The 21,075-nt window shown below is 48.8% G+C and overlaps 1 protein-coding gene across 1 annotated transcript in view; it reads left to right on the top strand.

The window, feature by feature from the left end:
- Positions 1-3,326: 3,326 nt before the first annotated feature.
- ELP6 (elongator protein 6) overlaps positions 3,327-21,075 on the top strand; it is a 49,577-nt gene continuing 31,828 nt past the window's right edge. Inside the window, exon 1 of the mRNA XM_086821391.1 lies at positions 3,327-3,574. Within this exon, the coding sequence (XP_086677517.1) occupies positions 3,368-3,574 (207 nt within the window). The 5' untranslated portion in view covers positions 3,327-3,367. The remainder of the gene's footprint in view (positions 3,575-21,075) is intronic.

Here is a 21,075-nt window from a genome sequence, read left to right as displayed (position 1 = left end):
CTCAAAGACATAGCACAACTGAGGGGTCATATGCATAAGTGATTAAGACATCACCATCTGTAATACACATCATGTGTCCCCCCTCGAATGCAATAAGCCATACAGACAACTCTCCTGACAACTGCTATAAAGCATAATCAGCTGAGGACAAATCATCACCAGGATCAATGTGTCAGGCATAGCACCAACTGATAATCCTGATTTAGAGTACAGATCATCTCCAGGATCAATGTCAGGCATACTAGCATCATGCAATTTTGCATCACATGAACCAATAACTGACAATCCTACACGTCACAAGTATTCCCTCCTTTGATAAGTTTGCAATGTCAAGAGCTTGTGTGGGAGCTGCATAGGTGGCAACTCCTGAACCATAAACTGACACTATAACCGCATATAAGAGAGGTGAGGTTAGGGTGATCAAAATGAGCAACATAACCAAATTAGCAATCTATAGGTCTAAGGCTGCACGTAGATTCCACAGTCGCGCAGAATCTTCAGGTCGAAATCTACTGGCATGGGGTCAGAGGTAAAAAAGTTGACGTGGCATCAACAGGTTAGGAGGTCCGAAGCTAACGTGGCCTTAATAGGACGTGGCATCATCAACAAATCTAATGACGTGGAGTTAGCAATTTCAAAGATAACGTGGCATCAGCAGGTTCGAAGCTGACGTGGAATCAACAGGATTTGATGCGAAAGCGCGTGGAACCAACTGAACAGAATCTAAATTGACTAATAGATAGATGTAGAATCAACTGACTGAATCAGCTTTGCAGAAGCTGAAAGTCGAATGCCAAATGCAGAATGCTGAAGGTCGAAGCCAAAAGTATGAAATCATAATGCTGAAAGCAGAGTGCTGAATGCCGAAGCCAAAAGTATGAAATCCGAATGCCGAAAGTAGAGTGCCGAAGTAGAAAGGGAACTGCTAATGAGTAAACCCAACTAATGGAGTAGTTAATTGCTGAATGCTGACAACTAAAGGACTGAAAGTTGTTTGCCCGCTGATATGGAAGCTACAATCAAATGATGAATGCTGATGGCTAAAAGTTGTGAATGATGAACACCAAGCACTGAAAGCTGATTGCTAAGCTACTAATGCAGAGGCTGCAATTAAATGCCGAAGCTGATGGGCCTGAAAGCTAAATGTAGAAGCCAAGCGTTGAAAGTTGATTGCGGAAAGCCTAGCCCTAAATGCTAAAAGCAAAAAGCCAAGCGCCGAATGCTAAAGGCTGAAGTCAAATGTGTAGACAGAAGAGCCAAACGTTGAGTGCTACAAGCCAAGCACCAAGTGCTCAAAGTTGAAGCCGAAATAGTTGAATAGCTAAATGCTGAAGTTGAATGCTTTAATGCGGAATGCCTAAAGCAAAATGGCTGAATGAGGAAAGCTAAACACTGAACGGTTGACCAGGCAAAGCCGACTGATACAATTGATGGACGAGGAAGTCCAATGTCATGTGCTAAAAGCTGAAGGTTTACTGATTGGGTAAAACCGACGGAACCAACTAAATGACTAATCAATGATCAAGTACAACTGAAGCTGAAGTTGAATGCTGAATGTTTAAGTGGTGGACTGAGAAAAGCTAAAGGCTGATCTTCTGACTAGGCCAAGTTGATGCACACAGGTAAATAGTTGATCAAGCAGAATTGACAAACACAGAAGTATGATGCGAAAAGGAGTGCTGAATGGCTGACCAGGCCAGAATTGACGAATTCAAAAGTCCAATGCCGAAAGTTGAATGCCAGAATTCAGATAGCAACAACAACAACAAAAACAACAAAACTTGATGCGGCGGATACCAAAATCCAATGCCAAAAGCTTCTGAAAGCTTAAGCTCACTCTAGTGCTAGTGTGTGGGGTTGGCCATAATGTACAACAACATAAAGAAAAGCTGACCAATGTACAAAGGAGGTAGAAACCCTAGATCTGTGGAAAGTGAGAAGTGCAAGAGCTTACCCAGGCTTATGGGGCAGCGAAGATGAATGGATGTACGACTGCGTAAATATAAAACACCAACAATGTACACCAAGCTTCACCACTTTAGAGACTAATAGGCGAGGAGCTAATGGCTTTGTAGCCAAGCACTCAAACCACCTCTGAAAAGCCAACGGGTGGGAACAACAAGGAGAGCATGAAGGCCAATGGTAGGAAGTCGAGGTGGGAGGAGTCACGAATGTCCAATGGTGGCAGGTGTTGATAGTAAGTGTGCACAGGCTCCAAAGCCAAGACACTTGATGACCCTAGTAGAAGGAAAAGATATCAGAGAAATCATAGCCAAACTGAGTAGTATCAAAGGAGCGACATGTAGCAATAAATAAAATTGCCTATACAATGGTTTGGGTGTATACTACATTTTGGGTGCATATATATATACAGTGGAAATAAGCAAACAGAAAATTAAATAAGCAAACAGAAAATTAGCATAGCAATAGTATCATTATGAAGTGAAATATATAAACGTTCTGGGTGCATATATATGCTTTTGGGTGACTATGATATGCAACACAGTGACTGCATATCGTTCAAAGTGTGCAACAACCGATATGGACATATACGAATGACAGGACGACATTCACTTACATGTAGAAGCTGCAAACAAAATAAGCATTGCAGAAACCATAACAAGAAGGCATAATCACCCGGTCCAACACGACGTAGCCATCCAAAGTGCAGGGTCACAAAGAAGAACCTTCTCCAAGACCATAGCCGGTGAAGGTTTTGAAAGCCAAAACCAACCGGTGAAAGTATGCTTTTCATAGGCCAACAAAGGCACCGGCAACTGTGCAACGACAAGAGGAACGTCATCTTCACAAATGCACGACCATGTAGAAGAGGAACACCATCTCCACGAACACATGAATGCTCCTGAAGCAAAGCACATCGTCGCAGGAGAAAACCGAGGAGAGCAGGTCGTTTTGTAGGAGAAAAACGAAGAGAGCGGGCATGCAAAAAAAAAAGCAGAGATCGGATAATGACAAGTGTCCGCACCGTCATCAAATCCACCCAATAAAAAGAAATGAATGACAAGTGTATGAAGTTGTCTAATTAATATATATACGTACCCAAAAAAACGTTTTAGGTGCATATTAGGCCCTCTTAAATGAATCTTAAAAATAAGAGTAATAAAAAATTTTAAGCATTTTTTTCATAATTCTAACCGGTAAAAATACCTTGATTTTTGGGATTAAAATAATCAAATATGGATAAGTAGGACTAGGTGTAGCGATAGCCTGAGTTCAATACCCGCCCCCTATTTTTGTAAAGGTTTTCCTTTGCTATATATCTACTTCCACATAAAAAAAAATAAAATAAAAATATCCCTAGCAATTAAAAAAAAAGACATGCGTTGTGATACTGCGAAGGTTCAGAATGCTAGACGAGGCCCTGGGCTGGACTGGTGCGTGCCCACGTGACAAGGTACTGTTGATCAAGGACTCCGTGGCTTCCCCAGCCTCCTTCATCCTCCACTACCTGCTCAAGAAGATTTTGGCTTCTCCGGACTCTACCCGACCCCTCATCATCTTCGTAGGCCTGAAGGAGCCTTTCTCTCACTACAGCAGAATCGCAAGGAAACAGGTTCTTTCCTTGGTGTGCGTGTGTGTGTGGAGAAAGAAAGAAAGATATATTAACGTCTTCAAAAGACACAACAGGGTCTATGAGACCAAAAAGGTTGACAATGTATCCATGATATATACTGAACAATAGAAACTGTGCAAAACTAGCTACATCTATAAAAGAGCCAAAGGGCCTATGAGACTGAAAATTAATTCATATGATCCATGAATAATTGGATGTAAGAAACATGAAAAAATATCAGTTTATACTCATGCTCCTTAATGGTGTACAATGTAGCATTGTCTACCGCCTGTGGCGGTACATCCCTATGATGTATGAGGATGCCATTGGATCTGTAGCTAGTGGGTCTATATGTTTGGGAGCCAGGACGGATCTGTAGCTAGTGGGTCTATATGTTTGGGAGCTAGGACGTTGCGCTCTCTAGAGAGACTGTGCCCTCTCTTTGGTGACTCCTTGGGTGCACGCGGAGAGAGAGAGAGAGAGAGAGAGAGAGAGAGAGAGAGAGAGAGAGATTAACGTCTGCGAAAGGCCAAAGTGGCCTATGAGACCAAAACATAGGACATAGCTGATGGTGTCTCATCAAAAGTAAGACAAAAAGGAACTAAAAAGTCCTAAACAGCTATGAAAGGAAAAAACTCCTACTGAGGTACAACAAAAGTGTATAATATCTACAACTAGCATAAGACTGGTGTAATCTGCTCATCTCAGTATCTCTCTCATGGGGTGCTGTAAGATAGAGAGACTAAAGTGGCGGGGCAATTGTCTCCTGTGGTGGGTGATGATGGCTCTAATCCACCGGTGATGAAGCGTCCATGTGGACGAGGTCCTGGTAAGCGTGGGCATCTCGCTCGACAAAGTGCTATGGCTCTGTCAAGGGTGACTCCTCTTGAAGGATGTCTATGGGACGTCTGGCTCGCCGAGGGGGTAGTGGTCGTCCTGGTCATATCTGCCGGGGTGGTCCTGGCCGTGAAAAATCTGTCATGGCTCGCTGGCGGGGTGGATCCTGGTGTGCTGTCTTGGCTCGCAGGAAAGCCTCTCGATGGCATCTGAGCCCCAATAAGAAAAGCCCCAAACACCTTTGATTCTCAAACTCCATCACATGTCGTAATGGTCCAAAACCCTCTCGGAAGAGTGTCACGTGCATCCCGCACTTGGATGCCACGTAGACATTTCTGTACAGAAGGTGCAGGACCTGGGATGGTGAACTGGTCCAATGTGAGCCCAGTCTGGGACGAGTCAGCCAGGGATCCGTCTCAGTGGTCCGAGGTCAGGTGTGCATTGTCCTGCACATGAGTCCAAGGTCAGATGTGCACTGTCCTGCACATGAAACAGTGCCAGTCCACGCTGTGAGTCTCCCTCTAGAATGATGTCAGTGGTTCTGTGTATCTAGTATGGTACCGGATGCCAGATCACTGAGTAGATTATGTTTAGGACAAGGGGCCAGCCCATAGGGCTACCCCGGAGCTTAGTATGGGCATGGGAATGGTGTGAAACCATCCCCATGTGGGCCAGTAAGGCCGAGGCTGGACCCACCAGCCATGGAAGGGCTGTAGGACAGTCCTAAGGCAAGAATAAGGCCATTTTCAGGAGGTTACAGCCTTCATAGGGCTGTAGGGCAAGTATGGGGCAGCCCATACAGGCTGCCCAGCCCATGGATTGTGGGCAAAGGCTATGCCCAGCCTTCTAGAAGCAAGCGCCTGCCTCCCCAGCTTGCTAGGGGAAAAACGCAGCATTTATTGGGATTTATTTGAGCATTTAATGCTGAATATACTCAGTCGTGGGAATATGATGTTGGCCGCTTGCTCTTACACTGGCCGACTGCCCCTGAAGAGTAGTATAAATAGGAGAGGTCCACAATCCCATCATTCATCTCAGTTTTCACCAAGAGCTCAAGCCAATCAAGGGCCAGACAAGCCAAGGAGATTGCTAAGCAAAGGGGTGGACTTCTGAAGGTCAAGGGCAGGGATTTCCCAGCCAAGAAAGGGTCAAGAATTCTGTATTTGTTTTCAGATTTACATCATTCTAATAAAGCAAATACACCATCTGTGGTGGGGGCCCTACAGAGGGTAATTGGGACCCAATACTGTGTCCTCTCCATCTCCCCCTTCTGAAACCGGCCTCTGATAGAAAACCAGAGTGCGGTAGATTAGCAATCACCCGTCCACTTGTAGTCTAGATGTGAAACAAAGCAGATTGGAGCTAGAGTGCCCAAATCTGGAAACACAGCGACACCTGTTGGCCCCAAAGCTTGGCGCCCCTTGCGGTATTTCTTTATTCAATTATAATAAAATGAATGGCTGAGTACAACACAAAGATCAGCCAAGAGTTTACACCTGTATATCCAATCTGACGGCCCACAAATCCTTCTTAGCACAGAGGATCTATGCACACAGATCTGTGTCTCCAAATAACACACTGTGCCTCCCTCTGATCAGCCAAGATCACTAAGCAGGCCAGCCATGGGCATACATCTGGCATAACTCAAGTGCATGATACATCATCTCAGCTCAAACATACATGTGCTGTCCAAACTGTGTCTCAACCCTTGTCAATCTGCCATACCCCTCCTCTCATAGACAAGAGCAAGTAGACTGCAGAAAATAATCAGCACAAGAAACATAGAGAGATGTGTGTAAACTCTTCTCTATACACAAGATCTCGACGATACTGAATGAGAAAGTGGAGGAGGATGGGGGGCAATATATACAAGCCCATGAGGGCAGTCGGCCAGCACTGGAAAGGGCCCACGACTGAGCAAAACTCCCACGACTGCTGAATATAGCAGTCGGCCAGCATCTGATGCCCCACGCCTGGACAGAACAAGTCGGCCAACACTCCTATAGCCCACGACTGATACAGATGCAGTCGGCCAGCTTCAGAGTGCTCCTGGCATCAACTGGCAGCCCTCCAGCCACTAGAAAAAAATGGGAAAAATAGGGAAAAAATACGGGGAGCGTGGAAAAATGATATACGGGCGGGCACACCCACAACAGAGGCCCTGGTGTATACAAATAGACAGGAGATGACTTCTAACAGGTTCCTGTGGGATGGCACCACTATGACCCTGAGGAAGATTCTTCGAACGAACCTTCTTCTTCTTTTTCTGGGGCTCTGTGCGGGGCTCTGTGCGAGATCTCATAAATTCAGCAAATCTCTCGCTCTGAGTGAGCTGCATAAAAGTATCCATAACACTAGCCAAACGATCTTTGAACCGAGCATCATCATCCTCTTTACCATGCACATCTTCTGGCTGTGTTACATCCTCATAAGGCTCAACATCTGCAATTTGTTCTCCTGCAAAGATATCCTCAGATACATCTCTCTCAGGAGAAGTCTCTTGCTTTTCTTCTTCATGATAGAAGTACTCATCCTCTGTATCAGACATGTTTGCTGAATTTTCAGCGATGGCTTTCTTCAAAGCAACCACGAGCTCACCCCCTTCAGAAAGTTGATGATTGGTCCCGGCAACGGAACCTTGAAACCGGCCTCTGATAGAAAACCAGAGTGCGGTAGATTAGCAATCACCCGTCCACTTGTAGTCTAGATGTGAAACAAAGCAGATTGGAGCTAGAGTGCCCAAATCTGAAAACACAGCGACACCTGTTGGCCCCAAAGCTTGGCGCCCCTTGCGGTATTTCTTTATTCAATTATAATAAAATGAATGGCTGAGTACAACACAAAGATCAGCCAAGAGTTTACACCTGTATATCCAATCTGACGGCCCACAAATCCTTCTTAGCATAGAGGATCTATGCACACAGATCTGTGTCTCCAAATAACACACTGTGCCTCCCTCCTCTGATCAGCCAAGATCACTAAGCAGGCCAGCCATGGGCATACATCTGGCATAACTCAAGTGCATGATACATCATCTCAGCTCAAACATACATGTGCTGTCCAAACTGTGTCTCAACCCTTGTCAATCTGCCATACCCCTCCTCTCACAAGGGGCCAGATAACTCATATCTGCAACAACAGACATCAAGCAGTAGAAAGAGAGATAGATGAACAGGAACGGAGCTTACCAAATTCAGCTCGTGAAACAGCACTGGGGGAAGCAACAACACCAATCTGTACTTGTAGGCACTTGTATCCACAACCCTGCTTCACACATGTGCTTGTACTTGCCTGTACCCTCCTCCTGATGTTCACTCTTATGCTGTCCTTGAAAGTACAGATCTGAAAAACAGTCCCGTACCCGTCTGTACCACCTCGGGATACGTGCCAGGAGTTGTACTTGCACAAGCAGCCTGCTGTCCTGATTCTGGTCGCCTGAATCTGAGTAACCAAGCCTGTCCAGCACCTGTCTGCATCGCCTGCAGCAACTGTACTTGCTGTACTTGGCTGTCCGTACACTGTACGGCAGCCGTACAGTACAGTACTGTCTGTGTACTTGCTGGTACAGCCTGCACAGGACCTGTGCGCAGAGAATCCAGCAGAGAAAGAGTGCTTACAACAGATTTCAGCAGTCGCTTGTGTGTAGCGTGGACCAAGGAAGAGCCTGCAGCCTGTCCGTACAGGCTGTACGGCTGGTTTGCACAGGGAAAACTGCAGCAAACAGTCTTCAGCAGTCGCCCTTCTCCTTCCACTTCTCCACGCTTGTGTACATGCGCTTGAAGAACTCCACGATTCCCTCTTTTCCAAAAGCTAGAGAGAGAGAGAGAAGAGAGAGATACACTTACTCCAAAAGTGGAGTGACTCTCCCCCAAAATAATCCCTAGGGCCCCAAACTTTAATAAGTTCCCTAGGGCCACTAAGGCCTAGGGGCAAACTTTAATAAACATTAAAGTTTAATGTTTCTAGTTCCCCCCTTCACACCTAGGGATGTCCACACATCTTAAACTCTGTCCGGGCACCCCCCATGTGAATCATAAAATATTCTGACTCTGCAACCACCATGCCCACACTTGTACTGTTCCATTTTCACAGGGCCATGACACCTTCTCTCTCTATTTTCTGCACATCTCCTTTCAGTTTGTGCGTTAATTTCCGTCGCGAAAAGAGTGCTGATTTTCTGAGTTTTGAAGTTACCGATTCTTCTCCGAAGCTTCCGCATATTACAGTGGTATTAGAGCCTACTTGAAGGACAAAGATTCAGCAAAGAAAACGAGAAAAATTTTTCTCACTCGTGTGGTTGGTTTTTAGACGCTGGTGGACTACCCCTTTCGGAGTGACTGCTGTCCCTCGAAGGACGGTTGGTTTTTAGCCTCCGGAAGCCTCCGGAGGTCTCTGTTAGAAGTCATCTCCTGTCTAGATTTATACACCAGGGCCTTTGTTGTGGGTGTGCCCGCCCTTATGAGGTGTTTTCCCATTTTTCCCCACACTCCGTATTTTTCCCCTATTTTTCCCCATTTTTTCTGAGGCTTGGGAGGGCTGCCAGGTGATGCCAGGAGCACTCTGTAGCTGGCCGACTGGATCTACATCAGTCGTGGGCTGTCAGAGTGCTGGCCGACTTGTTCTGTCTAGGCGGAGGCATCTGTAGCTGGCCGACTGCTATTTTCAGCAGTCGTGGACATTTTTCTCAGTCGTGGGCTTTCCTGATGCTGGCCGACTGCCCTTTAGGGGAGTATATATAGCTCCTCAGCCCCCATGCCTTATTTGTATCATATTCGGGATCTTCTTGTGTATATCAGAGCAGAGTTACACGCCTACATCTCTCTCTTTTTGTGCTGTTTTTTCTGCCTGCGTTTTTGCTCTTGTGTTCCCAGATTTGGTCATCATTTCCGCTGCATATTCTGACATGGTATCAGAGCCTAGGCTCTAGATAGGTCTTGGGATTTGTGTGAGCAAGAGGGGGCTGTTTTGTGGCTGATTGGTGGACTGTTTTGGGCTGATCGGGAAGAGGAGAAGCAAGAGGAAGGCGGGCTGATTTGCTGGACAGCCACTTGCAGGTATCAGTTCTTCTTTGTTCCGACCCACCCACCCTTTTCAGAGTACATCCCCGCGATGGCAGATCTGTATGAGATGGCCGAGAGACATGTGAAGATCCCGACACTCCCCACGTTCCCGGTGGACCGTCAGTTGGACGGGAGCAACTACGGCATATGGAAGGTGATGATGGAATCCGTTCTGGAGTCTTACGACCTCGCCGATTTTGTCGTTGTTGGTGTTCCACGGCCGGAAGTAGAGGAAGGGGAGTTACCGTCAACCCGAAAGGACCGGGAGGCCCAGACGCAGATGTGGGATCGCGTCAACGCCAGGGTCCGTTCGTTTATTTTCCTCAACTGCACACCGCAGGTAATCAATCATGTCAAGCACATGACGCTGGCCAGAGGTATATGGCAGCATTTGGCCTCACTTTATAACAGGGTATCGCCCATGAAGAGGATTTCCTTGGAAGTACAGATGCGGGTTATGAGCCCTGCAAAGTCGTCGACGATGCGGGAGCATATTAACAAGCTGCAGGCTCTTCAGCCTGAAGTTCTTCAGGCTGGGAAGGAGATATCGTCAGAGGACATGGCCATCACGTTGCTGTCACATTTGCCCTCTTCGTACTCAGCATTTTACTCCTCTTTGATTACCAGTGGCAGGCTCAGCACCATCACGTGGGAGGAGCTTGTGCCCATGGTCCTGGACCAGGAGGAACGATTCACGAACCCTCCTCAGGGTGGAGGTTCGGAGGCCTTTACTGGCCAACGGTCGAAAGGCCGTAACACGGGCAAGGGGAAGGCTTCGTCGGAGAAGTCTTCTGAGAAGATGTCCGTTACTGACCGCGAGAAGCTGAAGGCAGAGAGGACTTGTAATGATTGTGGCGAGAAAGGCCACTACTGGAGGCAGTGTCCCAAGCGGAAGACCGAGAAGGGTGAAGACTCCTCACCAATCATGAAGACTCCGGCTTTTGTGCACCTGGAGGTGATGGACACCGATGCTTCATTTTCTTCAGGCAGGGAGGAGATTGGAGGACTCTCCGCAACGGATACTCGGGAGTGGATTCTCGATAGTGGTGCTTCCAGGCACATGACTCCTTCCCGTTCCGGTTTACAGGATCTCTGCAGGTGTTCTGGTCATATTCTTACTGGGGATACGTCCACTATCCCAGTTCACAGTGAGGGCAGGATGGAGATAGTTCCCGATGGCAGAGGGGGGAAGCATTCCTCCCAGGTGTTGTATGTTCCGGCACTTGGTTTTCATCTGTTGTCAGTGCATCAGGTTTGCAAGACTGGCGTACGGGTGGAGTTTGATGAGCATTTTGTTGCTCTCCGGGACAAAGCAACAGGCCAAGTGGTTTGGGAAGGCGGAGTGGAGAATGGAGTCTACAGGCTTTCAGCACTCTCTCTCCCAGGTCCTCAAGATTGTGATGAGTGGCAGTACGGTAATAGCTACTCAGGTGTGGATACGCTGCAGGTGCGGGCTTTCCGGGACCAGATGGTGGATAGCGTACCAGTAGATGGCAGCAGTTGGCAGGAACTTTCCAGTACTGAGGTTGGTAGTTCTTGTGTTCGTAAGTCAGAGGAAGCTGAACAGGTCACTTATGCTCTGATGTCTCGTCGTGTTCGGGACATAGAACTTCCAGTAGTTGAGGATGTTCTTTCCACGGGGACCTTTCGGAAAGCCAGGCAGGTGGCAGGTGCTTACCTGCAGAAGGAGGTGGTTTCTCCAGGCTTTGTGGTTCCGGATTCAGAGGGGGTGGTTGACAGGTTTCATCAGGCTTCCAGGACTTGTTTGTGCACCGTAACAGGTGTTGATCCTTGTGAGCAGTGTGATGTCTCGGTGACTCAGAAGCTGTGTGATTCATTGATCTGGTTGATGGACACCGGATTGGACGGGAGCTTCTTGATGAGGCAGTTGAGCTCTTGGTTGCAGATGTCTCTTTGGGAGGCAGGATCGCGTTTCCTGTGGTTTCTGCGACATGCGAAGGATCAGAGACTCTTTTACACAGGAGGGGGATTGTTGGATGGAGTCCGACTCCGCGGATGGAGTGACTTAGTTTGGGGAGGAGATCCGGACACGAGGAGATCTACTTCAGGCCCAGGAGCAGTTCTACGGAGCAGCAGGAGGAGGTTACATTGCAGGTTTGGGCTTCCACTGGAGGAACCCTTGGTCATCCAGAGGCACTTTGTTCGTGAACAGATTGTTGCTGATGACATCTTGCTGGAGTTCTGTTCGACGGAGGACAGTACGGTGGACCTCTTCACGAAGTCGCTCTCAGGATTTGCTCAGGCGGCACCCCAGCTCCCTGTGGTTGGTCACACAGCCAGGAGCTGAGAGGGGGTGTTAGAAGTCATCTCCTGTCTAGATTTATACACCAGGGCCTTTGTTGTGGGTGTGCCCGCCCTTATGAGGTGTTTTCCCATTTTTCCCCACACTCCGTATTTTTCCCCTATTTTTTCCCATTTTTTCTGAGGCTTGGGAGGGCTGCCAGGTGATGCCAGGAGCACTCTGTAGCTGGCCGACTGGATCTACATCAGTCGTGGGCTGTCAGAGTGCTGGCCGACTTGTTCTGTCTAGGCGGAGGCATCTGTAGCTGGCCGACTGCTATTTTCAGCAGTCGTGGACATTTTTCTCAGTCGTGGGCTTTCCTGATGCTGGCCGACTGCCCTTTAGGGGAGTATATATAGCTCCTCAGCCCCCATGCCTTATTTGTATCATATTCGGGATCTTCTTGTGTATATCAGAGCAGAGTTACACGCCTACATCTCTCTCTTTTTGTGCTGTTTTTTTTGCCTGCGTTTTTGCTCTTGTGTTCCCAGATTTGGTCATCATTTCCGCTGCATATTCTGACAGTCTCCCACACAGATAGTGGATGGTCAGATTGCGTTCCGGAAAGGAATTGCATTTTCCTGCTATGGCGAGCTTCGGCGACGAGAGAACCAGAACGGTGGGACCAGAGTGCACCAGGCAGCCCAGCTAGGGCACCAGGCTTGAGTGTCACAGACATGTTCCAGCTGTCAAATCCCCACGGATCCCCTCGTGATCGATCTTGGTTCGAAACTCGAATCCTGCAAACAAATGAACAACAAACAAGCAAGGGGGTGCAAGCCTGACTCACCTCCCAACCATGACAGCCGTGGGCAAGCCCACAGTCTTGGCTGTCCCCACCGAGCCACGAGTTGAGCTAACTAGGTTGACGTACCGACCAATCTCCTCCTCTCGTGACGTCCCATACCGCCACGAAGCTGCCCTCGCGAGCCTCGAGATTGCTGCCGGCCTCGGCTGCATAAAGCACGTGCACGTCTGCACTAGATCCAGGCTCCAAGACCATAGAGCTCTCACAAACTCGCGAGACTCTCTATAATACAATAACTAACCTTGGCCACCCTTTTATAGGCTCTTGGCCGGTCATCGGGCGTCCACACTTGGCCGCCCACCCGTCCATACTTGGGTGCCCGCCCGTTAGTATTTCCCTAACTCAGCTCGTCAATCAGCCTGCCTAGTTCCAAGCTTCCCCAAGCCTCGAAACTAGTCTTGCATGCGTATAGCACACGGTAGATACCCACTGTGCACATGACATACTCCCTTTCCTCTAAGAGCTCACTCCTGAGCTCACTAAAAAGCCAGGGTAATCTCTCTGAAGAGAAGTCAATGTCTCCCATGTAGCGTCTTCCTCAACACGATCCTTCCGCTGTCAAATCCCCACGGATCCCCTCGTGATCGATCTTGGTTCGAAACTCGAATCCTGCAAACAAACGAACAACAAACAAGCAAGGGGGTGCAGGCCTGACTCACCTCCCAACCATGACAGCCGTGGGCAAGCCCACAGTCTTGGCTGTCCCCACCGAGCCACGAGCTGAGCTAACTAGGTTGACGTACCGACCAATCTCCTCCTCGTGACGTCCCATACCGCCACGAAGCTGCCCTCGCGAGCCTCGAGATTGCTGCCGGCCTCGGCTGCATAACAGGTGCACGTCTGCACTAGATCCAGGCTCCAAGACCATAGAGCTCTCACAAACTCGCGAGACTCTCTATAATACAATAACTAACCTTGGCCACCCTTTTATAGGCTCTTGGCCGGTCATCGGGCGTCCACACTTGGCCGCCCACCCGTCCATACTTGGGTGCCCGCCCGTTAGTATTTCCCTAACTCAGCTCGTCAATCAGCCTGCCTAGTTCCAAGCTTCCCCAAGCCTCGAAACTAGTCTTGCATGCGTATAGCACACGGTAGATACCCACTGTGCACATGACACCAGCAGATGATGCGAGCAATCGCAGAACAGACAGCCAAGTTGGATGAGCAGAAGGCGCGGATCTTGGCTCTGGAGGAGCGTTCCCGCTCTCCAGCGTCGCGTTTTCCATCTCCTCCTCCCTCTCCTTCCGTATCTCAGATACTAGATCCTCGTCACACAAGGACCCTCTCGTGGGGTCACAGCCGCAGCCAAGCTCCTTGCTTGAGTTGCAGATGCGTGCATTGGAGATCCGACAACGAGAAGACGACGCCATGCGACGCGTGGAACACGAGCGTTACCTCAGAGCTTTGGACGCCAGATTGACACTGGCGGCGCCCTCGAATCATTTTCCCGAGAAAATGAATTTCAGTAAGTATAATGGTAAAACTTGATCCCACAACTCTTTATTCATGGCTACATCAATTTGAAGCTTACTTTGCTGCAGTTAGGAAAACAGATACTGACAAAGTGATCTTAGCCAGTTGGTACTTGGAAGGTGAGGCCATTCCTTGGTGGACTTAGTGGGCTCATGCCCACACCAGAGCAAGTATGGCAGCTTATGTGGGACGAATTCGTCCGCGACCTTGAGCAACGGTTTCTACCGCCCCACTACCTTGAGCGACTCGAAGACGAGTTCAGGGGAGCGCGTCAGAACGCGCAACCAGTCCTTCAGTTTGCCAATAAAATTTCGACCTTATGTCTGCAATTAGGCTTATCTGATACGGACAAGAAAGGGCAGTTTTTGTATGGCCTGGACACGCAAATCCAATGGGAGGTGCGTATGTTTAGGCCAGCCACCTTTGAGGACGCACTCTCGCTTGCACAGAGTGCAGAAATGAAACACAATGGTGGCAAGCCCAAGACTTCCCAGCCGGCTTCTCCCAGAGCTAACACCTCGGGGGGCAAAAGCCAGAACCAGACGGGGTCTTCCCCAGGACAGAGCCCGGAGCCTTTGGCTCCAAGAACTCGAACAATGCGTCTAAGCGTTCTCCAGACCAGAAAGCGGAGGCAGGCAAGACAGGTGGCAAGTTGAGTGCTGAGGAGCTTTCTCAGTACAAAAAGGAGGGTAGATGTTTCTTTTGTCATACAAAAGGACATACTTCTCGGGATTGTCCGAAGTAGCCTCCAAAGGCGCCGCCGCCTCCACAGCTTCCGTGGTGAGCTCAACTCCCACACAGACCCCAGCGGCTAACCCTAGTTCTTCAAACCCCGGTGCTTCAGTTGGAGCAATTATTAGCCGGGAGCTCGAAGATAAGCAGAAGGGCGGTCGTTGTCTTGTTTGACAGCGGCAGCACGGAGGATGTGGTCACGGAACATGCTGCTAGGCGTGCCCGTTTCGAGCTGACTCCGGTGGAGAAACAGGTTAAGGGTTTTAGCACAGGTATGACAACGAGCATCAAGTATGAAGCTCTAGGTGCTAAGTTAGTGATTCAGGGCACAGAGTTTGTGCGTGACTTTATGGTTGCCCCTCTTGTAGGAGCAGACATAATTTTGGGTATCCAGTGGTTTCACAAGTTTCTTCCTGATGTCAAGTGGGACAGGTACACGTTCCAGATCAATCGGAATGTGTCAAACACCCCGGTGACCATTAAGTGTGAGCTAGGTATTCCAAGCTTTCCGCTCATAAGCCACTTGCAGGCTGAGCGAGCAGTCAGGAAAGGTGCACAGTGTGCGATGATTTACATCCAGACAGCCCAGACGGTGGCCAGTGCTTCCGAGAAGTACTCGGTTCTCCATGAAAAGTTCTAGAAGATTTTTCTTCGGGACAGCCTCCCTCCCCAGCTCCCCCCGTCCAGACCGGAGGATCACAGGATTGACCTCCTCCCAAGCTCGGAACCCCTGAGCAAGTTTCCGTATTGCCTTTCTAAGGCAATGGAATCGGAGTTGGACCGCCAACTCTAAGAATTGTTGCAAGCTGGCTTCAGCCGCCCCAGCGTGTTGCCATTTGCAGCACCGATTTTGTTTGTCAAGAAGAAAGATGGGTCTTCCCGGTTGTGTGTCGATTATCGTGCACTCAACAAGCTGACTATCAAGAGCAGATTCCCGATGCCTCGAATTGACTATATTCTCGAGAGGCTGAATGGAGCAAAGGTGTTCTTAAAACTGGATTTAAAGAGTGGGTACCACCAGGTACGGATTGTCGAGGGGGACATCCCCAAGACAGCCTTCCGTACAGAACGGGCCCACTATGAATTTGTGGTCATGCCATTTGGTTTGACGAACACCCCAGCTACATTTAACCGCATGATGATGCGTATTTTCCGGGAGTTGATTGGAAAGTGTGTGTTCATATTTCTAGACGACATACTCATATTTTCAGCTACAGTTGAGCAGCATGACATTGATGTGGAGAAAGTCCTTAAGTTGCTGGAAAGCAACGAGCTCTACGTCAATGAAAAGAAGTCGGAATTTTATCTGTTCCAGGTGCATTACTTGGAATATATAATTAGTGCTGAAGGCATTCGACTTATCCGGCTAAAGTGGCCGAGATTGTTAACTGGGAAGTACCTCAGACAGCTTATGACATTAGATCATTTGTGGGTATATGCCAGGCATATTCCACCCTTATTGACAAGTTTTCTGATCTCTCGGCAGATCTCACCGATCTGCTAAAGGGAGTGAAAACAAGAAGGCAAAAGATTCGAATGACTCCACGAGCGTTGGAGGCATTCCAGAACCTCAAGGTGGCTTTATCAGAAGCGCCTTGTTTAGCCCTTGCCTCGTGGGACGAACCATTTCAAGTGATCACCGATGCGAGTAACATCGCAATTGGAGGTGTATTGCAACAGAATGGTCATCCAGTAGCTTATATGTCTCGTAAGTTACTGCCCGCCGAAAAGAACTACTCAGTCTATGATCGTGAACTCCTAGCAGTTATACAAGCCTTGAAACATTGGAAACATTTCCTGTATGGCCGTGACTTCGAGGTTCGCACTGACCATCAGCCATTGCGCTGGATTCAGACGATGCCAAGTGCACAGTGGAGTGATCGACAACACCGCTGGAGTCAGATATTCCGGGAGTTCGGTGGTATGATTGAGTACCTTCCAGGAAAGGCCAATCTAGTGGCCGATGCTTTGAGCAGGAAGGGACAAGTATCTACGACTCAGACCACTAGACTTGACCTTGTTGGTACAGGACTAGAGGACATGAAGCACACGTACGCGGATTCCGAGGAATTCGGTACTCAGTGGGAATAGGCATTGGATGCCACAAGACCATGCCATTTTCTGATATGCGATGGTTGGCTTTTCTACAAAGGCCGACTATGTGTCATGAAGTCATTCAGGGCAGCTCTTCTCCATGATGCCCATGACGCCATTACAGGTAGTCATAGGGGCATGAATTCGACTCTGGAGAAATTAGAACGGCAATACTATTGGCCAAAGATGAGGCGTGATGTGTTTACATATGTACAACGTTGTGACATTTGTCAAAAGGTGAAAGCTCCTCGTGGAAAGAAGATAGGGTTGTTATAGTCCTTGCCAATTCCTGAGGGTCCTTTCCAGGACATTTCGATGGACTTTGTCACAAATCTGCCTCCGAGTCCGAGTAAGCGTAATACGCAGTGCTTAACTATTGTTGATAGGTTTAGCAAATTTGTTAGTTCAAGCTGTTTTGAATGACTCTTTTTCTTCAGCTATTGGCAGGACTCCATATGAGGCAGCGTTTGGAAGACCTTTCCAATCGTTGTTAACCAGGACTTCGTCTTCAGTACCAGAGGCGAACAGAGTGACGGAGTCTTACTAGGAGATCCTAGAGTCAGTAAAAGACAGATTGGCTAAAGCACAAGAGGCCTACACTCGACAGGCCAATAAAGACCAAAGGGATATGAAGTTTTCGGAAGGAGATTGGGTTTATCTTCAGATTATGAAGCAAAGATTGAAGCAGGTGGGCAAGCGATGCCCAAAGTTGTCTTTCAGGAGCTTCGGACCTTTTCCCATCCGGAAAAAGATTAATGAGGTGTCTATGCAGTTAAAGCTACCTCCGAGTTGGACTATGCACGATGTATTTCATGTCAGTTGGTTAAAGCCATATGCAGGTCCACCCCCTTCAGAGGTCAAAGACGAAGCGGAACCAGACATTGTGGATGAAGCAGAAGTAATGGTTCCAGAACAGATCCTTCTGCATCGTTTCAAGCATGGCTCAGGCCGAAGACTACGACAGTTCCTCACGAAGTTTCAGAACCAAGGAACTCATGAAGCGGTATGGCTCGACAAAGAATTTTTCGAAGACTATCCGGCATTATTGACGGATTATTTGGAGGCTATGCAGCTTCCGTCAAGTTAAGCAGAAGGAGATGTCACGTGCATCCCGCACTTGGATGCCACGTAGACATTTCTGTACATAAGATGCAGGACCTGGGATGGTGAACTGGTCCCATGTGAGCCCAGTCCGGGACGAGTCAGCCAGGGATCCGTCTCAGTCGTTCGAGGTCAGGTGTGCATTGTCCTGCACATGAGTCCAAGGTCAGATGTGCACTGTCCTGTCCTGCACATGAGTCCAAGGTCAGATGTGCACTGTCCTGCACATGAAACAGTGCCAGTCCGCGCTGTGAGTCTTTCTCTAGAATGATGTTAGTGGTTCTGTGTATCTGGTACGGTACCAGATGCCAGATCACTGAGTAGATTATGTTTAGGACAACGGGCCAGCCCATAGGGCTACCCCGCAGCTTAGTATGGGCATGGGAATGGTGTGAAACCATCCCCATGTGGGCCAGTAAGGCCCAGGCTGGACCCACCAGCCATGGAAGGGCTGTAGGACAGTCCTAAGGCAAGAAAAAGGCCATTTTCAAGAGGTTACAGCCTTCATAGGGCTAGGGCAAGTATGGGGCAGCCCATACAGGCTGCCCAGCCCATGGATTGTGGGCAAAGGCTATTGCTAAGCAAAGGGGTGGACTTCTGAAGGTCAAGGGCAGGGATTTCCCAGCCAAGAAAAGGTCAAGAATTTTGTATTTGTTTTCAGATTTACATCATTCTAATAAAGCAAAATTGGTGGACTGTTTTGGGCTGATCGGGAAGAGAAGGTGCAAGAGGAAGGCGGGCTGATTTGCTGGACAGCCACTTGCAGGTTTTATTTCTTCTTTGTTCCCACCCACCCACCCTATTCAGAGTACATCCTCGCTATGGCAGATCCGTTTGAGATGGCCGAGAGACATGTGAAGATCCCGACACTCCCCACGTTCCTGGTGGACCGTGAGTTGGACGGGAGCAACTACGGCATATGGAAGGTGATGATGGAATCTATTCTGGAGTCCTACGATCTCGCTGATTTCGTCATTGTTGGTGTTCCACGGCCGGAAGTAGAGGAAGGGGAGTTACCGTCGATCCGAAAGGACCGGGAGGCCCAGACACAGATGTGGGATCGTGTCAACGCCAGGGTCCGTTCGTTTATTTTCCTCAACTGCACACCACAGGTAATCAATCATGTAAAGCATATGACGCTGGCTAGAGGTATATGGCAGCATTTGGCCTCACTTTATAACAGGGTATCGCCCATGAAGAGGATTTCCTTGGAAGTACAGATGCGGGTTATGAGCCCTGCAAAGTCGTCGACGATGCGGGAGCATATTAACAAGCTGCAGGCTCTTCAGCAGGAAGTTCTTCAGGTTGGGAAGGAGATATCGTCAGAGGACATGGCCATCACGTTGCTGTCACATTTGCCCTCTTCGTACTCAGCATTCTACTCGTCTTTGATTACCAGTGGCAGGCTCAGCACCATCACGTGGGAGGAGCTTGTGCCCATGGTCCTGGACCAGGAGGAACGATTTACGAACCCTCCTCAGGGTGGAGGTTTGGAGGCCTTAACTGGCCGACGGTCGAAAGGCCGTAACTCGGGCAAAGGGAAGGCTTCATCGGAGAAGTCCTCTGAGAAGAAGTCCGACGCTGACCGCGAGAAACTAAAGGCAGAGAGGACCTGTAATGATTGTGGCGAGAAAGGCCACTATTGGAGGCAGTGTCCTAAGCGGAAGACCGAGAAGGGTGAAGACTCCTCAACAGCAATCATGAAGACTCCGGCTTTTGTGCACCTGGAGGTGATGGACACCGATGCTTCATTTTCTTCAGGCAGGGAGGAGATTGGAGGACTCTCCGCAACGGATACTCGGGAGTGGATTCTCGATAGTGGTGCTTCCAGGCACATGACTCCTTCCCGTTCCGGTTTACAGGATCTCTGCAGGCTTTCTGGTCATATTCTTACTGGGGATACGTCCACTATCCCAGTTCACAGTGAGGGCAGGATGGAGATAGTTCTCAATGGCAGAGGGGGGAAGCATTCCTCCCAGGTGTTGTATGTTCCGGCACTTGGTTTTCATCTGTTGTCAGTGCATCAGGTTTGCAAGACTGGCGTACGGGTGGAGTTTGATGAGCATTTTGTTGCTCTCCGGGACAAAGCAACAGGCCAAGTGGTTTGGGAAGGTGGAGTGGAGAATGGAGTTTACAGGCTTTCAGCACTCTCTCTCCCAGGTCCTCAGGATTGTGATGAGTGGCAGTCTGGTAATGGCTACTCAAGTGTGGATACGCTGCAGGTGCGGGCTTTCCGAGACCAGATGGTGGATAGCTTGCCAGTAGATGGCAGCAGTTGGCAGGAACTTTCCAGTACTGATGTTGGTAGTTCTTGTGTTCGTAAGTCAGAGGAAGCTGAACAGGTCACTTATGCTCTGATGTCTCGTCGTGTTCGGGACATAGAACTTCCAGTAGTTGAGGATGTTCTTTCCAGGGGGACCTTTCGGGAAGCCAGGCAGGTGACAGGTGATTACTTGCAGAAGGAGGTGGTTTCTCCAGGCTTTGTGGTTCCGGATTCAGAGGGGATGGTTGACAGGTTTCATCAGGTTTCCAGGACTTGTTTGTGCACCGTAACAGGTGGTGATCCTTGTGAGCAGTGTGATGTCTCTGTGACTCAGAAGCTGTATGGTTCATTGATCTGGTTGCTGGCCGACTGCATTTATGCAGTCGTGGGTCCTTTTTTATCAGTCGTGGGCACTCCTGTTGCTGGCCGACTGCCCTCTAGGGAGGTATATATAGGACCCCAGCCCCCATACCTCATTTGTATCATTTCCCGGGATCTTCTTGTGTATATAGAGCAGAGTTACACGCCTACATCTCTCTCTCTCTTGTGCTGTTTTTCTGCCTGCGTTTTTGCTCGTGTTCCTAGATTTGGTCATCATCTCCGCTGCATATTCTGACAGGGGTCACCACTCTTAAATAGAGGTACAATAGATGTGCCGACCAACTGTCTTGGAAACCTTCGCAAATGGCCCTGTTAAACATGTGTACTAGCAATGGTGCCAATACATCTCTGGCATGTGAAAAATGTTCTGCCACCAGACCATCCTGGTCTTGGGCTCTTCCATTACGTAGTCTGTCACAATAGCATCCAAAACCATCCGAATGGTGACAG

The sequence above is a fragment of the Cibotium barometz genome, chromosome 27, assembly GCF_041138505.1.
Source record: "Cibotium barometz isolate CiBa-2024 chromosome 27, ASM4113850v1, whole genome shotgun sequence".
NCBI lineage: Eukaryota > Viridiplantae > Streptophyta > Polypodiopsida > Cyatheales > Cibotiaceae > Cibotium > Cibotium barometz.
The sequence above is the reverse complement of the archived record's forward strand: the minus strand, read 5'-3'. Positions and strand labels throughout refer to the sequence as shown.